Source organism: Epithele typhae (genome assembly GCF_022376455.1).
Source record: "Epithele typhae strain CBS 203.58 chromosome Unknown BXZ73scaffold_30, whole genome shotgun sequence".
Lineage (NCBI taxonomy): Eukaryota > Fungi > Basidiomycota > Agaricomycetes > Polyporales > Epitheliaceae > Epithele > Epithele typhae.
Window position 1 is genome coordinate 174,151 of NW_025954221.1, and position 21,611 is coordinate 195,761.

The 21,611-nt window shown below is 62.0% G+C and overlaps 5 protein-coding genes across 5 annotated transcripts; 4 read left to right on the forward strand and 1 right to left on the reverse strand.

Moving 5' to 3' along the window:
- Positions 1 to 1,240: 1,240 nt before the first annotated feature.
- BXZ73DRAFT_102201 (aldo/keto reductase) lies at positions 1,241 to 2,762 on the forward strand (the record flags this gene model as incomplete). The annotated part of the gene is made up of 9 exons (XM_048015146.1): positions 1,241 to 1,306; positions 1,370 to 1,389; positions 1,452 to 1,555; positions 1,613 to 1,754; positions 1,814 to 2,024; positions 2,091 to 2,203; positions 2,264 to 2,319; positions 2,376 to 2,550; positions 2,609 to 2,762. 9 exons carry the CDS (start codon positions 1,241 to 1,243, stop codon positions 2,760 to 2,762), a joined length of 1,041 nt encoding a protein of 346 aa, XP_047877035.1.
- A 333-nt stretch (positions 2,763 to 3,095) lies between these two features.
- BXZ73DRAFT_102202 (acid protease) lies at positions 3,096 to 4,995 on the reverse strand (the record flags this gene model as incomplete). The annotated part of the gene is made up of 8 exons (XM_048015147.1): positions 3,096 to 3,165; positions 3,231 to 3,271; positions 3,324 to 3,752; positions 3,807 to 3,937; positions 3,988 to 4,187; positions 4,243 to 4,353; positions 4,408 to 4,534; positions 4,953 to 4,995. The coding sequence occupies 8 exons, from the start codon at positions 4,993 to 4,995 to the stop codon at positions 3,096 to 3,098; spliced, it is 1,152 nt and encodes a 383-aa protein (XP_047877036.1).
- A 2,947-nt stretch (positions 4,996 to 7,942) lies between these two features.
- Positions 7,943 to 10,521, forward strand: BXZ73DRAFT_6388 (Endonuclease/exonuclease/phosphatase; the record flags this gene model as incomplete). The annotated part of the gene is made up of 2 exons (XM_048021765.1): positions 7,943 to 8,030; positions 9,542 to 10,521. Coding segments are annotated over 2 exons (1,068 nt in total), but the record flags the coding sequence as incomplete, so codon positions are not given.
- Positions 10,522 to 15,219: 4,698 nt separating this feature from the next.
- BXZ73DRAFT_48264 (uncharacterized protein) lies at positions 15,220 to 17,442 on the forward strand (the record flags this gene model as incomplete). The annotated part of the gene is made up of 3 exons (XM_048020019.1): positions 15,220 to 15,653; positions 16,050 to 16,066; positions 17,174 to 17,442. 3 exons carry the CDS (start codon positions 15,220 to 15,222, stop codon positions 17,440 to 17,442), a joined length of 720 nt encoding a protein of 239 aa, XP_047877038.1.
- A 630-nt stretch (positions 17,443 to 18,072) lies between these two features.
- Positions 18,073 to 19,110, forward strand: BXZ73DRAFT_78204 (cytochrome P450; the record flags this gene model as incomplete). Its single annotated transcript, XM_048022827.1, has 6 exons — positions 18,073 to 18,128; positions 18,194 to 18,273; positions 18,328 to 18,457; positions 18,511 to 18,699; positions 18,759 to 19,026; positions 19,093 to 19,110. 6 exons carry the CDS (start codon positions 18,073 to 18,075, stop codon positions 19,108 to 19,110), a joined length of 741 nt encoding a protein of 246 aa, XP_047877039.1.
- Between the last annotated feature and the right edge of the window lie 2,501 nt (positions 19,111 to 21,611).

Here is a 21,611-nt window from a genome sequence, read left to right on the forward strand (position 1 = left end):
GGGGGAAAACGCCAGAGAAAGGATGAAAGGCGTACTCGAACAAACGGACGAGCCTGTTTGTTTGTTTGTTTATCTCCTGTTTAACGCCCTGGAGGGCCGAGCCCTATGGTAGGCGCTACGTACAGTAGTCTAACTAGCGGTAGAGGAAATGCGTATGACGAGCCTGTCTCCACGCGGGCTGTCTACGGCGGCTCCTGCCTGCCTCTCTCAACTCAGATCTTGACGTCCGGGCTGGGCGCTGAACGCGAGCAGCTTCTGCGAGACAGGATGGGAGACGTCACATGCATCGCGCGCGAATGATCTTGGCAGTAGGGTGAGGTGCGAGGAGGACGGCGGGAGGTGGAGTGCAACGGCGCACTGGAGAGGCGGGGCGATGCTCGTGGACGGAAACCGTTGACGGACGTCGAACGCGACGCGTGACTGCTGTCTGGGCGCGGAGGCTATTGCAGCAGCAGCAGGGGTGCGGATCGCGGCGCGGAGGGACCTGCAATATTTGGTGTAGCGTGTGGGGAGACGGTGGAGCTGCGCGGACGCGAACTGAACGGGGTAAGGTCGTCAATGCGCGGACAGAGGCTCCAGAACGGCAGGGTGCGGCGCAGCAGTGAACGCGAGCGGAAAGACGCCGCTGAAGATGCGGGAACTTGAACGAGAGCGCGACGGATGGGGCTTGTGGGCAAGACGATGGCACGTGTGAGCAGGGAGCGGTTGGGCCTGGTGCCAGGCGGCTGGTGCGGAGATCGTCTGAGGTGTTGTCGGCAGCGTGGGACACGGCGCGGGGACGGAAAAAGAGTGGATGTCGGAGGAGGTGGATGAGGGAGAAGCGCGAGGAACGGCACGGAGGGCATGCCAAGCATCCAGTGAAGGAGCTGCAGGAGGGAGGGAAAGCGGATGGTGGTGCTCGCGTACCGATTTGAGAACCCTCGCGGTGGACTCCCAGGGGTCGTGTAGCGCTGCGCCGGCGGTGTGCGAGTGGGTGACCGGTGAGGCCTGTGAGGCCTCAGCACAGGATACCTCGATGCGGCAGGCGACCCACCTACCCCGCTGCGTTTGCAGCAACCCCGCGACGAACGCGCCAGTCAGCCTGGACGACGTTGAATGAGACGGTTGGCATGGGACAGGAGGTATAGGTCGCTGGGGAGTATAAAGGGACCCAGTGGTGCTCCAGAGCATCCTCACCTCTCTTCCCTTCTAGGCTCATATTCTTCCTTCGAACCCAACCTCAACCACTCGATAAGCAACAATGCCTTCTTCCAAGACCGCCACGCTCGGCTTTGGAGAGACCACTGTGACGATTGGACGCATTGGGGTGAGTAACCGCAATTTTCATAACCCTCCCAGGCCAACGCTCACCCTACACCCTTCATGACAGCACGGTCTGATGAACATGAGGTGCGCACAGGATACCACGGCACTCTCAAGTTGTTGGCTGATTATCTCCCCTTTCCATCCAGCACCCGCGACCCGTCCGACGTTCTTCCCGATGAGACCGCCTTCGCTGCGATCAAGATGGGAATCGACGCCTTGCCCGAGGGAGCGCAAATGCACCTCAATACCGGTTCGTCTCTCTCCGCAACGTTGTCCTCACCACTGAAGCTCCCACCCTTTCATCTAGGCGAATTCTACGGCAATGGTTTCAGCATCGCCAACCTCGAGCTCGTCGCTCGCTTCTTCGCCAAGTACCCTGAGTACGCCCCCCGCTCCTTCCTCTCCGTCAAGGGCGGCATGCTTCCCAACTCGGTCAAGGCCGACGGCTCGTGCGTGTTGCCTTTTATTTCAACTTCTGCAACAGCAAGCCGACTGACTTCACGCGCAGCCCCGAGAACCTGCGTCGCAGCGTGACGACGATCGCGGCGACGCTCGCGCCCGGCGGAAAGAAGATGGACCTGTTCCAGATGGCGCGCGTGCCAACGAACGTGCCGTTCGATGAAGCGTTCGGAACCGTAGTCGCGCTCAAGGCCGAGGGCTACTTCACGCACATCGGCATGTCCGAGTGCAGCGCCGCGACGCTGCGCAAGGCCCACGCCGTACGTCCAATCGCTCCGGGATGCGGCTCGGGGTCGGAGTGCTGACGGCGTCGCCGGGAACCGCAGATCCACCCGGTCTCGGTCGTCGAAATCGAGGTCAGCGCGTGGTCGTACGAGGAAGAGACGAAGAAGGTGATCGCCGCCGCGCAAGAGCTCGGGATCGTGATCGCCGCGTACTCGTACGTCCCCTCCGCTTCTCTCGCCACCCTGTGAGGCTGAAAAACGCGCCGACGACACAGTCCACTCGGCCGCGGCCTGCTCTCCGGCACGATCAAGAGTGTCGACGACATCCCCGGTACGTCTCTCCTCGCGTACACATACAACGTTTCACCCCGCTGACGGACCCGGCAGCCGGAGACTACCGCCGGAAGCTGACGCGCTTCCAGGAGGAGGCCTTCGCGCACAACGCGGAGATCGCGGAGGCCTTCGGCGCGGTCGCGGTGCGCAAGGGCGTCACCGCGTCGCAGCTCGCGCTCGCGTGGGTGCTCAACCTCGGGCCACACATGGTGCCCATCCCCGGAACTTCGTGCGTGTTCTTTTCGAGCGGAACGTTGAGCGAATGGATCGGCTGACGACGGACACAGGTCGGCGTCGCGCCACCTCGAGAACATTGCGGCAGCGGACGTCGAGCTGACCGGTGAGGACCTCGCGGAGATCAGCAAGGTGCTCGAGAAGGGCGTCAAGGGGAGTCGCATCATGGACGGTGTGCCGGCCGAGAAGCTCCGCCTGTGGGCGTGATATGCTCGCGGGGGCTAGAAACACGGATGAAGTGCTGGACGATGGAGAGCGGTATTTCGAGTGTCGTCTCTTTCTCGTAGCTGCCGTTACCAACTTGTACTTGCGTGGGAAAGAACCTTGTAGACACCGAACTCAATTAGATGATTCCCCAATGCGAAGGCGCCGCGCAAAGGGCGGCGAACCTTGTTTCCATTAAATTATCATGCTGACAATTCCCGCCTGCTGCTACTTCTCAGGTGTCGCCGGCCATGTCTCCAGCCGCGCTGCTCGAGATGACTCTGAAACCCATTATATCGCCATAAACACACAATCTTCTACTCATCAATCCTTCCCTCACTTCAGCTTAGCGAACCCAACGGAGTTCTGAGCGAACGAAAACGCGGTGTACACGTTCTTCATGAAGCTGTTGGAGGGAGCCCCAAACTCAACACCCGAAGGAATTCCTGTCAGACGACGTCGACAACGCACCTGTCCCCCAGAAGCCACACGTTCGCGCCCAGCCCAAAGTCCTGGCCCGCGAGCGCGCCCACCCACGCACCACGTCGACCCGGCCCTCGTCACTCCCAGGTTGAAGTTGTTTTTCGAGACCGCCCACGCCTTCCCGGTGGGGCCCCAGCTGAACGCCACGCTCGGCGCGCGCGCGCACGGGTACTGGTAGAGCCCGTTCGCGGCGTCGAAGACCTTCGCTCCCGGGACGGCAGCGTAGAACGCCTTGACGGCGGCCGGGGGGCCGTACATGATCGTCGTGCCCGAGTCGATGACGGTCTGGAAGCCGGAGGCGACGCGCGCGCCGTTCGCGAACGCGCTCGCGCCAGTGATCTGCCAGAAGCCGAGGGACGAGGGCGAGACGGGGTGGTACTCGAGCGCGCCGGTGTAGAGCGCGGAGTTGGTGCCGCCGAGGTAGAGCTCGGAGCCGGTCGTGGCGAGCTTGAAGCCGAAGACGTTCTGCTTGGCGGTGCCCTGGGAGAACGCGGTGTTGAAGAACGGTTTCTGGCGGGAGCGGAGTCAGGAGCGACTGGGGACGAGTCAGTCGCTGGCGCTCACATGCTTAAGATTGGACAGCTGCGGGAAGGCAAGACCCATGAGGCCGTCGACGACGTCACTTGTGAACTCAGACGACTCCGTGGTGACAGCGGAGAAGTACTGGCCGGTCGCCTTAATGCCGCCTACGGTCACTGTGCGGAGGCGTTAGCACTTTTCGTTGGGATGCGTGGTGCACGCTGACCGGTGTCGGTGTAAATGGGGCCGGACGCAGAGGAGCCGTCGCCGTACCCGATCTCGAAGGTGCCGCTCTTCTTCGAGCTTGTGGAGGATCTTGCGGGGTTGTACTTCTTGTGGGAACCGCAGGAGGTGCATGCAGAAGACGGAACCCAGAGGTCCGACGAGCCGGTGTCGAAATCGATTAGGAACGTGGTCGGGGCGTACCTATGGCAACCTTTCCCGCCCACTGAACGTCGTGGTCCTCGTCCGTGAGAGGAACGCCGGCGCGTTTGAGGGGATGGGGAGCGACTTTGGATCTGGGATCGACTCGACGCCATCGGGAAGGTGACCAGTGTTCGCCTTGATGTTGATCAGGTTCCTGCGGTACTTGCTGGGGTGTGATACATTGGATGAACGAAAAAGCAGGGGTGTAGAGAATGCATACTTTGCGATCCTTGCGCCGTGCTTGACGGCCATCGCATGGTCGAAGACACCGTGGGGAGTGGTGAGCGAGCCACGCTTGTGGAGAGGGATGTTCACGCCGAGAGGGCGGGCCTCGGGAATAGGAGTGGCTTGAGAGAGTAGAGCGAGGGAAGAGCGGGGAGAATGGCGTTGAAAAACATGAATGGTACAGCGACGAGCAGCGAATGGGAGGGCAGAGGGCGGAAATGACCGTGCCCGCTGTTTCGAAACAGCGCGGGCGGGCCTTATACGGCCGGAAGGCTGCGGGGAAGGCGAGCTGATTCGAGGCGAGCATTGGGGACATGGATAGATGCGCATCGAGATCGGACATGTCGGGAACTAGCGCCACTAGGCAAGTCCGCCACAACAACCGCGTGGTGAGGTAGTGATACAACATTCTGGCCGGTTATGAGCTAGAGAATACTTGCGCTACTATCGTCTACTCGAGGGGCTCAACGGCTGTTTTCAGCGGTAGAAGGAGGAGCGAGCGTGAGTTTGCCATTCAGCTTTAAACACAGCACAGCTCACCTGGCACAGCAGCGATCATGTATGACAGGGCGCAAGTAGCCATATCGAATGCGCGTACGGACGATGTCGCAGAACATAGAAGCCTCCGTGTGAGCATCTAGGCCCTGACGGGACTGCCGGTAAGTGCTTACATTGAGTGACAGGCACAATATCAGTCCCGTTCTAACTTCTGACAGCCTGCATGAAGGCCTGGTTAAAATACTGAGGGGCTGGCCTCCGGAGTCGGGTTTGACGGAGTGGGACTGTGATCCAAATTATCGCATGAGTCGAAATGCGAAGGGATTGAAAACCACGCAAAGGAGACTCCAGGAGACGAGTGTGAGCTCAACACAACGACAGTTGCATTGAAGTTGAAGGCGCCACTGAGACGCCAACGTAAGCAGGCCATAAACAGTAGACGCCGGTGCCACGGTAAGCATGTCACGTGAAAAGTCTTGTGATGAAGTGTTTGTCCGAATTACCAATTCAGCCGAAGTTGGACTCGAGCGCTCCAACACCCATCAGACCTTGACCCTATACCACCACCACCTGCTTAGACGCCCGCTGCGAGGACCGTGACCCACGAGCAGATTCTCTTCCCATCCCACCCCTCTTCCCCTCCCAAGGGTCAAGATGCCCCCGGACCGCACCCAAGACGTCCCAGGAAGCAGCAGGCCAAGTCCGCTCGACCGCGACCGCCCACGGTCGCGCGCCGGCTCCGCCACGTCACAGAGCCCGAGCCCCCAGCGGCGCGCTCTGTCTCTCCCTCCCGGTCGTGACACCTGAACTGTCGACAGACGACACGACAACCCACCCGACGACAACATGGAACAGGACGGAATGTCGCTCGACATGGGCGACGACGATGACACCATCAGGGTCCCCATACCCAACTCCGACCGCAACCTCGGCATGGACACCGACAGCCAAGGCCCGCCACCAAGCCCCGCACCTGGCCCCGACTACGTCGTGCGCTCACGAGCGCTCTGCATCGATGCAAGAGATGAATGGGCGACACTAGTCCCCACCATGGGTGACTCAATAGCCGACATAACGAACCTCTTCCAGACTGCAGCTGAAGAGCTATGCCAACACCGGGACGCACCAAACTATCTCGCATCAATATACAACCCGGTCGCCAACGCAGTGTCCCAACTCAACAGGGCCCTGTACGACCTATTCACCGTGGAACTCGGGCTCGACATGAGACACATCCCGATGGCCCTCAAGCCGGGACCGTGCGCGAAGCAGCACCCACCCACACCTGCCCCGCCCATGGAGGACTGGGAGAATGACTCGATGGAGTTCGACCCAGAGTCAGACTACGACATGGACCGAGGCGACGGATCGCGCGGCGGTACGTCTGCCTCCATCACGCCCCTCTCGTCCCGAGCGTCGTCTCGCACGGGCATGCACGCTAAGCCGCACACCCACGACTCCGAGGACCTCGAAGACGGTTGGGTCAAGACGGACAACACCAAGAACAAGAAGAAGTACAAGGGCAAAGGCAAGGCGAAGGCCCCACCCACGCCGGGACCCGAAGTGAACCGCGAGGTGCCGCGCAAGCGCGGCCGCTCTGACACCACCACCACGAATGCCACGACCGACTACTCGCGCGGCCGCAGCGCGCACCAGTCGGGCCCGGACCCCGACACAGTGATGCGACTCCTGCAGCGCTACCCCAACATGCCATTTGACCAACTGTGCGACCTCTCCGACGCCATGGCTGGCCCATCTGGCCAGGGCACCCACACGAACAGTGCGCACGATGCGCCACAGGAACTCTGGCGGCACACAACACGCCCACCCACACCCGCTCGGCCTGCGCAGCGCGCGCAGACACCCATCGAGCGTGCCCAATCGAAGCGGAGGCGCGTGAAAGCGCCCCAAGGTGCGTCGCGCCGCCTGTACGCGAGGTTCACACATCCGCCACCAGCCGAACGGCGAGTAGGGTCGCTTGCCGCGATTGAGGCCATCAACAATGCTCTCCGCGCGGCGCCCAACGCTGTGCTGCAAGACACCCGGGCCACCGGTATGGAGTGGACTGGGAATGGACAAATGTACGTCCAGTTCTATCGCCCTCCACCGGAGGGTGTAGACACCATCCTTCGCGACCTCATTGTCGCCAACCAGTGGGGCGGGGATCCCATGGACCGGACCTCGGTGACGGTGGAGCGCTTCCGCTACACCTCCCAGCTCTGCTTCCGTGGGGTCCCCTGCATCAACCTGGACGGCTCCCCTGCCAACGCCGCCACGACCGCTGCAATCGCGCTGCGAAACTCGCCCGAGTGGCAGCCCCACCTCCCTCTGCGCAGGGCAAACTTCATGCCCCCTCGCCAAGGAGCCTCGACCTCGACGCTCATCGTCGAAATCACTGACACATCCTCGCGCTCACACCAGCGGGACCTGGAAGGCACGCAAGTTCCGTTTGCCAACGGTATGCGCGCAGCGCAAGTACTCGACGACCGCCGGCAGGTACCACACTGCGGGCTGTGCCAGCGCTGGGGGCACCCACGCGTTCGGTGCACGGCTCCGTCGGCAGTGTGTGAACACTGCGGTGGAGACCACGACATCCGTCACCACTGCGCAATCGCGGTGTGTTGTCGTGGATCCGGCAATGCGGTGTGCCCGCACCCCCCGAAGTGCGTCAACTGTGGCCAGTCGCACCGCGCCAACGCGCGCGAGTGCCCGTACTACGTGCACCGGAACGACTTCGGATGGCACGAGAACAATCGACCGGCACGTGCCCGCCACGGAGCCCCCCAGCAGACCGCCAATGCGGCGTCCGGCAACGGCACGCACGCAAGTGGCCCATCGGTGCGTTTTGCGCCACGTGTTGAGGTCATCCCCATTGACTGGCATACGTCCCCCATGCAGCAGCAGCAGCGCGTGCGGAGCGCGAAGAGCAGCAGCAGCAGGACGCAGGGAGGGCAGGACGAGAGGCAGTACCGTGATCGACGTGGTGACGACGCGGGGGCCCCCGGAGGCTTGGGACTGACCGGGTGGGAGTGATGATGCGCCCACTACGTATTGTATCGCACAACGTGAATCACACACCCGCGCAAACGCACTTTGTGCTGGAGAGCCTGGTCGGAGAGTGTGACATCCTGTTGAGCACAGGTGATTTCCCTGGTGCATCCGTTGCGATAGCCTATCGGCAGCTACGGATGCATCTGGACGGATCTGGCGATCCGCGCCCGTGGAGACGCGCCTCGGTGGGCGGCAAGGACGCGTGGCTGTGATGCACGCCACGCGTCCCTCCCACCGTCCTTGCTCTCCTCCCCGCCTCCTCTTCCTCCTCCTGCTCCGCCTCCACCGTCCAAGCAGACGATAGCGACTATACAGTCGTCCTTCGTCTGCTATTGGACTCCGGTGTCACCTGGTGACACCGTTCAACTCCCCTCATCCTCCTCCCTCGACCTCAACCTCAACCTCCATGCCGTCCTTCGCCCACTTTGCCGGCCGCGTCCACACAGGTCCACACCGCACGAGGACGTCCATCCGGACGTCCTCAGCATGGAGATTAGAATTAGGGGGTCGCGGCGATGTACCGCGGCCCTTGTTTTGGTGAGTCCCCCGCTCCGCCCTCCTGCACTCCCAATGCCCACCTCTCCTCTCCGGCTTCGCCCATCCGGCCTGCCGCCAGCCTTGACCTCCGTGTCCACCTCGCCCACCTCGCCGCTGCCCTCCTCCCCGTTGCCCACCTCCGCGCTGCTCTCCGCCCACCTTCGCGCTGCCCGCCTGCGCCCGCACACCCTCCTCCGCCTCCCGCACCTCCATGTCGCCCTCCTCCGCGTCTCGCCCGCCTCCACGCGGCCCTCCTCCTCAACGCGCGTCGCCCACCTCCGCGTCATCGCCCACCTCCATGTCGCCCGCGTCCGCGTCCGCGCCGCCTCCCGCCACCCGCATCTATGCGCCTCGCTAGGCTTCCCCCTCCTTCGCCTCGTCCCGGCCCCCCGCGTCCGCGCCCCTCCTCCTCCTCCGCGTCCTCCTCTTCCGCGTTGCCCGCCTCCTCCGGCTCGTCCACTTCCGCCCGCGCTGCCCTCCTCTGCCTCCGCCGACGTCACCTCCTCCGCCGGCGTCGCCTCCCCCGCCGGCGTCGTCTCCTCCGCTCGCGTCGCCCGCCCTTGTTGCTCTGCGCCTCCTCCCCCTTCGCACCGCACACCCCCGCTCGCGTCGCCCACCACCTACTCCGCCTCGTCCCAGCCCTCCGCGTCCCTCTCCTCCGCATCGCTTGCCTTCGCGTCGCCCGCCTCCGCGTCTCCCGCGTTCACGTCGCCCACGTCCTCCGCCTTGTCCCGAGGGGCATGGTATTACTTACTAGCACACTTATGTAGTAGTTTACTAATAAATATATTTTTATCACTAATCATATACAAGATGTGGTGTGAAGCAAAGAGGGAGGCGAGCTCACTGTCGGAGACAGCGAGCTCGGGTGGCGGCGCCTGAGGCGCCGGTGTCCGGACATCTGGGTGCGACACTGTCCCAAGGGTGCGCGAGCGCGCTTGGGGAAGGCGGTGTCGAGCGCAACCGGGCCGGCCGGCACCAGATGCATCCGCACCTGCTGATAGGCTGTCACAATGGATGCATCTGGCGAATCACTACTGTAGTCCTGTTGGTACAGGAGCCCTACTACGGGCCGATAAAGACAGTGGCGTCAAGCACAGACCCGGCAGGCGATGTGCTGACTGGCACGCAGGTACATGCAGCGTGGCAGCTTATTGAAACAAGTGAGTCTGCACGCGTGTGTGTGTATGTGAACAAGGAGCTGGGCGACCTCCGCCCCCAAGTATGCTCGCATATCGTGGCGCACCGGGACATCATCCTGGTGTCCCTCCGCATTGACAGGCAAGTGCACTACGTGATGAACGTCTACAATGACGAGCACTGCACAGCCCTGTCGTGGCTTCAGGATCATGCAGAACAGATCCCGCCGCTAGACCTCGTCGCTGGGGACTTCAACCTGCACTCAACACAGTGGGAGCCCGATGCACCGCACGAGAGCGCGCGCGCGGAGGAGCTGACAGGCCTGATGGCTGGGTGGGGCCTGTGCCTCGCAAACGCGAATGGCGCGCCAACACACCGCCCGCACAACACCGCGCTACGCAGCACAACACTGGACCTACTATGGGCCCCGGTGGATCGTGTGACGCGGGGAGAAGTCCAGGTCAGGATTGACCTGGAAGGCCGCAGCCTATCTGACCACGCACTCCTATGCGCGAGTTTTCCGGTGGGATGGTGGGAGAAGACCCTGCCAAAGAACATTAAACGGGGTTCGAAGGAGGAGAAGACCTTCATTGGTGACCTACGTGACGAAGTCGCGACAGTGCCTGCGCACACAGCCACGGTTGAGGAGCTCCAGCACACGTGCGACGGGATCCTGGCAGCCGTCCAGAGGGTGTGGGAGGAGCACGCAGTGCATCCAAAGATATCGTCGCGCTCCAAGCAATGGTGGAATGCCGAGTGCACGGCAACACGGGATGCGTTTCAAGCCACGCGCACGGACGAGAACCGCGCGGCGTTTAAGCGCGCCACCAAGGCCGCGAAGAACAAGTATTTTGATGACCGCATAGCGGATGCATGTGAGAAGGGCAAACGTGTCTGGGACGTGGTCGCATGGACCAAGCCAAGATCACTGCCCATGTACAAGTCTCTGGTGCACAACGGGAGGCCACTCGTGGAACCGGAGGAGTTCTGGGAGGCAGTAGATGCCACCTACAACTCCGCGGAGAGCAGACAGGTTGACGCAACCTTCCTGGACAACATGCCGCAGCAGGCTACACGCGATTGGCCACCGTTTGCGCTGCAGGAGCTGCGCGACGCGATAACAAAGGTATCAGGGCAATCCGCACCCGGAGAGGACCACCTCCGATGGCCGTACATCGCGGCACTGGTGAAACACGAGCAGTGCGCACAGCTGCTGCTCAGTGTCTTCAATGCGTGCATCGACCTCGCATACTGGCCAGCCCAGTTCAAGGAGGCAGTGTCAGTGATTATCCCGAAGCCGAAAAAGGATGACTACTCGCGCCTGAAGTCATACAGGCCGATCGTCCTGCTCAGCTGCCTCGGGAAGCTATGCGAAAAGATGATCACAGCGCGATTGCACTACGAAGGACAGCGCTGGGGCGCCTTCCACCCGGCGCAGTTCGGTGGAACCAAACAACACTCCACGGTGGATGCGGGACTGCTGCTAGTGCACCGCATCAGGCAGGGGTGGAGACGCGGACTCGACACGTCTGTGATAGCGTTCGATGTCGCACAGTTCTACCCATCCGTGAATCATGGAATGCTGCTTGGCATCCTACGGAAACAGGGGTTCAGCCCACGGCTGACAGGCTTCCTTGCTCACTATCTGAGCGGGCGACAGAACAGGTACAGATGGGACACCATGACGTCACCGCTGTTCAATGCGCGCGAGGTCGGGGTGGTACAGGGCTCGGCAATGTCCCCTCCCCTAGCAAACCTATATATTGCCCCAGTGGTACACCGGCTGTGCCCGGTCAACAGTGATCTCGGGGGTGGATACCCAACCCTCCAGTTCTTTGTAGATGACGGCCTGTGGGCTGTCACATCAAGCTCACTGCAGGCAAATGCAGCGATGTTAGTGGACCTCTACAAAACAACTGTAGTGGAATTCCGACGGGTCCATCAGGAAAACCCCAAAATGCGAATTAGCACTAACAGCGTGAAATTAGTCCTAATGACTCATCTAATCGGGCTAACAGAATTGGGGGATCTAGTCACAACTAATGCGTGATAGTTGGGTACTAGCAGTGCAGTCAATCATCTATTCTCAATAATTCTAGCAGCTCTCTCACTAATTGGCGTAATTCACTGGTATCTGATCTCCCACGTCACTAATTTGAACGTCACACAGATATATTGCAGCTAATTAGAGTAACATTGAAAGGACAACATAGGGGGCCATATGGACGACACCGTAGGCGCAACACACGAGCAGAACGGGCAACACGGGTGAGGTGGGCAATGTGGGGGCGACGGGGGCGGGGTGATGCAAGCAGGGGATGGAGTGGGTGACGCGGACACGGGCGACACGAGCCGGGCGAGGGCAAAGTGGATGACGCGCGGGCAATGAGATGTGAACAACGCGTGGGCGAGACAACGAGACGAGGGTGAACGCAAGCGTGGTGAGCGACATGCGGGCAGACAAGGGCGACGTGGTGACGCGAGGGCGAGACGGACGACGCAGGGTGAGATGTGGACGATGTGGGGACGACACAGACGTTGATGCAGGGCAGCGCAGGAGATACGGGTGACGTGGCGACGACACGTGGGCAACGCGGGTGTGGTGGGTGAGGAGAGCGACACGGGGGCGAACGCGGACAACGCGGGGGCGACGAGAGCGCAGTGGGTGATGGGTGAGGCAGATGAAGTTGGTGATACAGGCGACGCAAGGGCGAGACAAGGGCGACATAGGCTAGAGCAAGACGGGAAAAAGGAGGTGGGTGACTCCTGCGGCGAACGAGACAGAGACGGAATGAATACTCACCGAGAAAGACGGGCTGAGCGTCAGGCTGAACGTCGGCGTCACGGGCGGGAGCTTGCTTCCCGCTTATGCCGGCGCGACAGCGCTTGAATACACGTATCCTGTGAGTCCTCAGTCCTGGCTCGTAATCGACGGGATGAATATTGATAGGGGAGGTCTGTGCGTCGTGCCGCCGGTGACGCGGGCGAGGGGGGCGAGGTGGAAAAGCAGGTGAGAGGGCGAGGCGAACAAGGTGGGTGATGTGGGCGACACGGGAGATGCGGGCGCCGTAGGCAAGGTCGAGATGGGCGAGGTGAGTGATGCGGGCAAGGGCGAGACGGGCGAGACGGGCGAGAGCGAGACGGGCAAGACGGGCAAGACGGGCAAGACAAGGAGCAGGAGGCAAGGACGATGAGGGCGACGTGCCAGGCGCCAAACGCTGGAGTCCACGCGACGCGCGTCGATTCCCACGCGTCTGGAGCTGCCAGCACGTCCTTCCCTCCGTCCTCTCCACAGCTGGAACCTCGTCCTCCCCGTCCTCCACATCCAGGCCCCCTTTGTCCCCCAGGCCGTATTCTGCGCCCTTCGCCTCAACCTCCTGACCTCACAATGCGCGAGGATGTCTGTGGCTAGGCCCTGTCTCGGTGAGTCCCCCTCCATCTGCCTGTGCTTCCTGCCTTGCCCACCACCTCCCCAGGCCCCGCCCGAACCATCAACCCCGTCCCCACAACGAGCACGTCCCAACAGACATGCTCGGGATGCTCGTCCACCAATGTGGCCGTGGTGTGCCGGCATTGCCACCCGCCCGCCGCAACGCCGCTCGCCCACGCTTTCTCCGTGTGCAACCCTCGTGCACGGTCTCCTCATCTCGAGTAGGCCACGAAGGAGACGGAGGCCTGCGCCATGGCGGTCACGCGTGTGAAGGCTCGCATCCTCGGACAACAGGGTGTATGTGGAGGAGGGCATGCCCTCAGCACTCGGAGGTAAGCATTTCGTGTCGCCTGCCTTGAGCTCGCTGGCTCACGCGCACTCTCGCCCATGTCGCCTGCCTCGTCCCCATCACCCACTTTGCCCGCGTTGCGCATGTCTCTCCCACGCCGGCCACATCTCCCACGTCGCGCACGTTGCGCGTCTCATCCACCACGCCCACCTTGCCTGCTTCACCCGCGTCTTTCCCGTCTCGCCCTCATGCACCTCACCATTTCCTCGCGTCACCCATCTTCCCCGTCTCAAGCCCACATCACCTACCTCGCCAGCCTCGCACCGCGTCACCCATTCCATACACGTCTCGCGCCCGCGTTGCCACGTCGCCTGCGTTTACCTGTGGGTCGCCTACGTCTCGCCCCTGCGTCAACGTCTGCGTCAACGTCTACGTCAACGACCCCGCCAGCCCTGCGTTGACCTCTGCCTGCGTCAATGTCTGCGTCTCTCACGTCTCGCCCTGCGTTGCTCAACGCCTCGCCCGTATCGCTGTAGCATAGCATGTGTATCTTTACGTTCAAATAGATTTGATTGAACTCTCCAACTGTGTGACTACCCGTGTGCTTATTGTCTCTAAAGTCCGTCTAATTGCGTGTCTAAGGGTGATAATCACCCCTAACGTCTGCCCAATGTGTGTCTAATTCCCCACTACATGCCCAAATACCCGGAGTAACGCATGGCTAATTGTCGAGCTATTCTGTCTAAAGGTTCGAATTCGCAGGGGACCGATCTAATTAGACACTAATCGATAATCCGCACTAATGGCTGATAATCAACTAAATTAGTGCCATTAGTGCGAATTCGCACTTTGGGGTTTTCCTGATGTCGGACTAGTGGTAGAGCACGAGAAGACAGAAGCGTGCCACTTTTCGCACAAACCAGCCCGAAACGACCCAGTGCTGGACCTGGGAGAGGCGCCATTCACAGGCAATACACCTCTCAAACCGGTAGAGGTGCTGCGGCACCTCGGATTCTACCTGGACCGACGGTTGACGTTCCGTCAACATGTGCGATACTATGGGTCCCGTGCTGCGAGCACAGCACAGTCCATGCTCATGCTCGGGAATTCAGTGAAGGGCTTGCAGCCAAAACAACGGCGCACACTATACGTGATGTGCATGCTCCCCTGATGACATACGGCTGCCAGCTCTGGTACCGCAAGTCCGGGTGAAGACGCACCTCAAATTTCTCCGGAAGGCTCAGAATGCGGCCATCCGGTGGATCACGGGAGCATTCCGAACGTCACCGATCGGCGGCATGGAGGTACTGGCTGGGCTACCACCGGTCCGGCTTCACATTGAGAAGCTCGTCCGCCGCGGCGGGATACGAGTCAATACACTCGCGCAGTCGCACCCCCTAGTGGCAGCGATGCCCGAGCCGTGGACAACCAACGACATGGCGGCGGCAGTGGCGTTCCCACTGGGGGAGAGAGCCCCGCAGGCGGAAACGTCCCCGCTACGAGTCATAGAGGAGATTGGGCAAACGTGCACGGAGCGGGCCAACCCGCTTCATCAGGAGGCGCGACCAGGAGCGCGCCTGGTGGACACCCACGGCGAACGCCTCACGTGGAATCTGGAGCACCCAAAGAAGGACTCCGATGCGCTTGAGGAGTGGGTGGAAAAGGAACTGACCCCCCGGCTGCGGGAGGCCATGAGTGACAGCCGCGCCGTGGTAGTGTTCTGCGACGGCGCGGTTTACCCCAAGCCCAAGTGTCGGTCTGGCGCTGCATTCCGCGCGTACCGGTCGAACAGGCTCCTCGTCAGTAAGGGCCGCGCGTGCGGACGCGCGGTGTCGTATGACGCGGAAATGATAGCAGGGGGTATGGGTATTGCGTTCGCCACCAAGCAGGTGTGCGAGACAATCCACATAGTAGCAGACAATGAGTCCGCGCTCAAGACCTTGCTGGATCCGACCCGACCGCACGGGCAACAGCTGGTCTCAGTGATCGCGTGCACCAACGCGCGCGAGTGGCTGGACAGGGATGCACGGCGACGCATCATCTTCCATTGGTGCCCATCGCACGTCGGGATCAAGTGGAACGAGGCGGTCGATGCGGACGCGAAAGCGGCTGCAAACTTGCCTCCAGAGCGCGAGCAATGCTCGGCGGCGTTCGCGCGCCATCTGTTGGCAGTACGGCTGAAGTCGGAGTGGCGGGAACAGTACCGCAACTCACGCCCATATGCGGGCCACGACTTTCTGCGATTGCGGGTGTTCGACCCGCCAAAACACACGACCAGCGCTGCGCTCGGGCTACAGTAGTGATTCGCCAGATGCATCCATTGTGACAGCCTATCAGCAGGTGCGGATGCATCTGGTGCCGGCCGGCCCGGTTGCGCTCGACACCGCCTTCCCCAAGCGCGCTCGCGCACCCTTGGGACAGTGTCGCACCCAGATGTCCGGACACCGGCGCCTCAGGCGCCGCCACCCGAGCTCGCTGTCTCCGACAGTGAGCTCGCCTCCCTCTTTGCTTCACACCACATCTTGTATATGATTAGTGATAAAAATATATTTATTAGTAAACTACTACATAAGTGTGCTAGTAAGTAATACCATGCCCTCGGGACAAGGCGGAGGACGTGGGCGACGTGAACGCGGGAGACGCGGAGGCGGGCGACGCGAAGGCAAGCGATGCGGAGGAGAGGGACGCGGAGGGCTGGGACGAGGCGGAGTAGGTGGTGGGCGACGCGAGCGGGGGTGTGCGGTGCGAAGGGGGAGGAGGCGCAGAGCAACAAGGGCGGGCGACGCGAGCGGAGGAGACGACGCCGGCGGGGGAGGCGACGCCGGCGGAGGAGGTGACGTCGGCGGAGGCAGAGGAGGGCAGCGCGGGCGGAAGTGGACGAGCCGGAGGAGGCGGGCAACGCGGAAGAGGAGGACGCGGAGGAGGAGGAGGGGCGCGGACGCGGGGGGCCGGGACGAGGCGAAGGAGGGGGAAGCCTAGCGAGGCGCATAGATGCGGGTGGCGGGAGGCGGCGCGGACGCGGACGCGGGCGACATGGAGGTGGGCGATGACGCGGAGGTGGGCGACGCGCGTTGAGGAGGAGGGCCGCGTGGAGGCGGGCGAGACGCGGAGGAGGGCGACATGGAGGTGCGGGAGGCGGAGGAGGGTGTGCGGGCGCAGGCGGGCAGCGCGAAGGTGGGCGGAGAGCAGCGCGGAGGTGGGCAACGGGGAGGAGGGCAGCGGCGAGGTGGGCGAGGTGGACACGGAGGTCAAGGCTGGCGGCAGGCCGGATGGGCGAAGCCGGAGAGGAGAGGTGGGCATTGGGAGTGCAGGAGGGCGGAGCGGGGACTCACCAAAACAAGGGCCGCGGTACATCGCCGCGACCCCCTAATTCTAATCTCCATGCTGAGGACGTCCGGATGGACGTCCTCGTGCGGTGTGGACCTGTGTGGACGCGGCCGGCAAAGTGGGCGAAGGACGGCATGGAGGTTGAGGTTGAGGTCGAGGGAGGAGGATGAGGGGAGTTGAACGGTGTCACCAGGTGACACCGGAGTCCAATAGCAGACGAAGGACGACTGTATAGTCGCTATCGTCTGCTTGGACGGTGGAGGCGGAGCAGGAGGAGGAAGAGGAGGCGGGGAGGAGAGCAAGGACGGTGGGAGGGACGCGTGGCGTGCATCACAGCCACGCGTCCTTGCCGCCCACCGAGGCGCGTCTCCACGGGCGCGGATCGCCAGATCCGTCCAGATGCATCCGTAGCTGCCGATAGGCTATCGCAACGGATGCACCAGGGAAATCACCTGTGCTCGCTCGGGGCGCACGGACACTCGCCTGCAGCGATGTCCCGGTTCTGCCGCGCGGTGCTCAACCATGCACCCATCGGATCCTTCCGAACACGATTCTTCAAGGGCGAACCTACAGAATGCCCAAGATGCCATGTGCTGCAAAGCCGCAGCCATGTGCTGCTCGAGTGCACGAGGTACGAGCGCTGGTGGCGCTGCGGGGGCGAGTTCGACTTCTTGCAGCGCCTCGAGGCGTACCAAGACCTCAACGCATTCATCACCGAGAACGATGGCGCGTTCACGTTTGCGGACGCGCCGTCCTAAAAAAGGGGGTGCGTGAAAACATACGCACTAAACAGAGAAGACGAGCGGGTAAAGCAAAACGTGCGCACGACGTGGAAAGACCGCACAGCGGCACAAGCGACAAGCACCCATAAACAAGGGTGCGATCAGCCCTTAGATGCAGGCCCACAGGCTGAGAACACTCGCCCACCCATGTAAAGAGCCGCACCTGTACTCCGTACGCGGGATATAAATGCTTGATATTAAAAAAAAAAAAAAAAAAAAAAAGAGCGCTCCAACACCTTCATCCCCAGACATTTACCCCACCTCAGGCCTACTGTCACGGAGCCATGTCAGAAGACGTGTGAGTTGGAGGAAATGCACGTTTGCTATGACTAGAGGCGCTGATGTCTGAGTGGCTTCTAGGGATCGGCTCGTCTGGGCGGAATAACAAACCGCGCTACGCGATGACTTCTAGGTTGGCTTCTTTGGTCTATGTCCTTCTACGGCGTGATCAGCAGAGCGTACATTTTTTGCGTTTTGCATGGTCAGCGCACACTCCGGTCACCGGAGCGAAGAAGATCCCCGTGGGACGCTGGCGTAGCTGGGCGCCGAGCGCGAGTACTTATCCAAGGTGCACCCACGTTGGAGGCATCGCTGAGAATCACCACCATGAATACCCCCCTCGTAGTGCTCGCCTTTGCGGTACCAGTCCTCTTGTACATCAGGTCTCTTGTGCGCTGGCAGACTCGCTCGAGTCGCGCGGGCTCCCACTGCCACCTGGTCCCCGCAGCCTTCCTCTCCTCGGCAACGTTGTCGGCATGCCTAAAGGGAAGCCATGGGTAGTATACCGAGACCTCTGCGCCAGCTACGGTGCGTAATCCTCGTACCGGAAAGGAATAGTCTGATCTCACGGAGACCACACAGGACCTGTCGTCCACCTCAATATCCTTGGACAATCGATCGTCGTTCTCGGAGACCCCCGTACGATCTCCGAGCTGCTCGAGAAGCGCTCCGCGCACTCCTCGGACCGGAAGCAGACGCCTCTCGTTGACTTGTGCGTCTCCGTACTACTCTGCGCATATCACCTGCGAAAACCCTCCCTCGTAGGATCGGCGCGTCGTGGAACTTCACCTGGATGGCGTACGGCACGCGCTGGCGGCGTCACCGCCGCGCGTTTTGGCAGTACTTCAATCAGAACGCCGTGCAATCGGCGCACGATACCCAGCGAGACGCCGCGCGGAGGTTCTTAGGCGCTGTGCTCGACGAGCCCGCGCGTGTGGAGGATCACGTGAAGTTGTACGTCTATTTGTGCCGCCCCCTCCGCACTCGCTCGTGGGGGCTGATACCGGGATTAGCACGTTCGCGGCGACAGTGCTAAAGGTGCTGTATGGGATCGAGGTCGAAGCGGGCGATCCGGACGGGTACGTCGCCGCGGTGGGCGCCGCCCTTGAAGGCGTCTCGCAGGGCATGGTCCCGGGCAGGTTTGCGGTCGAGTACTTGCCGTTCCTGAAGACGGCGCCAGCGTGGGTCCCTGGGTCGGGTGAACAACGCATGTTCAAGAAGTGGCAGGCGGCAGGAGACGTGTTGAAGCAGAAGCCGTTTGGGTTTGTGAAACGTGAGATGGTAAGTTCCTTCTTGGACGTCAGGGAAACCCCCAACTCCTAATTAGGACTATTTAGCACTAATTAGACCAATAGTCAGGAATAGTTGATTAGGTCTATTTAGAAGTCCCAAAAACTAATCTAGTCAAATAGACAGGGATAGTCATAGGTGTAGGCAAGCATTAGTTCATACATCTAGACATAGTAGGGCAGCTCATAAATAGTTCAGATTAGCGGACCAATATCAGGGACAGTCACACAGATAGAGAGGTAATGAGAACGAAATATATTGGCAATGACGACTAGACTACACAAAGTATTGTACAAGACAACCAGCTATTTACAGAGATCAGTGCGCACACGGGGAAGGCAGACGAGGCGGGCGAGGGGTAGACGGGCAGGATGGGAACAACGTGGGTGACGCGTGAATGGCGCATGCGAGGTAGACATGCAGCCAACATGGGAACGACGTGAGCGACTGGGCAGCCGACAAGACGTGGACGTGGGCGAGGTGGGTGGACGAAGAGGACGGGGGCGTGAGCCAAGTGGGTGGGGCGGGCAAGGTAGACGAATGACATCGGGGACTTGGGTGACGTGGGCGAGGCAGACGACGTGAGCGAGGTAAGAACGAAATAGGCAAGCGTCGCACGCCGCGTTCCTCCAGTCCCTCGGCGCGACGCACATCGTCGACCACGCACTCCCATCCCCGAGCTCCTCGCCGCGGTCTCCGCCGCCGCTTCGAGCGCGCCGGTGTCCTTCGCGTACGTCGCGATCAGGATGGAGGACACGCAGCGGCTCGCATACGCCGTGCTCGGCGACCGCGGCGGCTTCGTCTCGGTGATGCCGCGCGCGGGGCCCGAGGTCCTCGCGCCAGTGCAGAGGGAGGGCGACGGGAAGCCCGTCGCGCGGCCGTTCGCAAGCTTCCAGATGCCGCCGAATCAGGCACTGGGCGTCGGGGTGGACAAGCGGCTAACGGGGTGGCTCGCAGATGGGACAGTGAAGCCGAACTGGGGCGAGTGGACGAGAAGTCAGCACGTAGAAGAAGCGGAAAGAAAGTTAGAATGGCGGAGGGACGCACAGCGGGTGGGCCAGGAGCTGGGGACAGTAGAGCTGGCCGCCGGAGTAGGAGGAGCACGCGGACGAGGAGGTCGCGCCGACGACGGAGTACGCGCCAGGTGTCGAGCACTGCGAGCAGCTGCCCGCGCTTACGTGGTCGGAGTAAAAGCCGGAGCAGCTGTGAGTACACACGCACAGAGCACGGTCCATCGAAAAGAACGTACCAAGAGCAGCAGGCGGACGCACCCTCCAACGAGAACTGCCCCGCAGGGCAATCCTCGCACCGAGCCGCGCCGTCGCCTGGCTGGGATTACAGGTGGGTGTATCGACAACGCAGGAGCCCGAGTCGTAGTGGGCAAGCGGGCGATATACGAGACAGCGACAACGGCTGCACAGCATGGCCGCACCGGTGGAACGAGCTTCGTTGGGACGTGCTCGTGGTGGGGACAGGGTTCATGGTGCGGCCAGGGCCTGGCAAGGTGGTGGGCAAGATGGGGAGCGCAAGAGGGCAGAACGAGGGACTCACCAAGACAGCTCGTCGCGGCGGGCAAGGGGCGTGCTCGCGTGCTCCTCGAAGATGTTGCATCAGGACGAAAAGACGCGGAGGACAGGGAGGACGGGGAGAACGGGGAGGACGGGGAGAACAGGGAGGACGGGGAGAACGGGGAGGACAGAGAGGGTGCCAGCACAGACACGCTAGTAGCAGGCGCTGCCTCTGGAGGCGTGGGAATCAACGCGTGTCGCGTGCACTCCCGCCCTTGGCACTGCCAGCAGCGTCCTCGTCGTCCCCTTGACGTTGCCCTCGATCCCCTCCACCTGACTCCCGTCCTCGCCGCCCCGACGCCAACCCTTGCCCCGTCTTCTCCGATGCCGCGTACCGAGCCCAACTGCAGGGAGCACGACGTGCACTGACCCCTCTGCTCGAACTGCCCGCATCGCCATGTCGCCCACTTCGTCCGTCTCGCCTGCCTGGCCCGTCTCACCCGCCTCGTCCATCTCGTCTGTGTCGCCCACCTCGCTCGCGTTACCCCAGATCTCGCCTGTCTTGCACTGTCTTGCACCCGCGATCTCGCTCATGCCACCCACGTCCGTCGCCACCTCCGCGACGCCCGCATCTTGCCCCTCTGAGCCTACGTCTCGCACCTCGACCGCGTCCCCTGCGTTGACCGCGCGATTGCATCCCCTGTGTCACCCACCTCGCCCGCCTCGCCCGGCTTGTGCATCTGGCCCATCTTGCCCACCTCGCTCGTCTTGCCCTCGCCCGCCTCGCCCACACCCCGCCGTGTTGCCCCTTCGCCCTCGCCTGCCCTACTCACATCGCGCTTACCTGCGTTTGTCAATCCCGCCTCTCGCTCGTTGCTCGTCCCGCTCTCCTTGCTCGTCCCGCTCTCCTTGCCCGTCCCATCCGCCTCGCCCATCTCGCCCGCGTCGCACTCCCGTCTCGCGTCATCTATTTCACCCACTTCATCCTCGTCGCCTGCGTCTCACCCCTGCGTCGACATGTCACCCACGTCTCGCTCCTGTGTGACTGCGCGACCCGCCTCGTCTGCC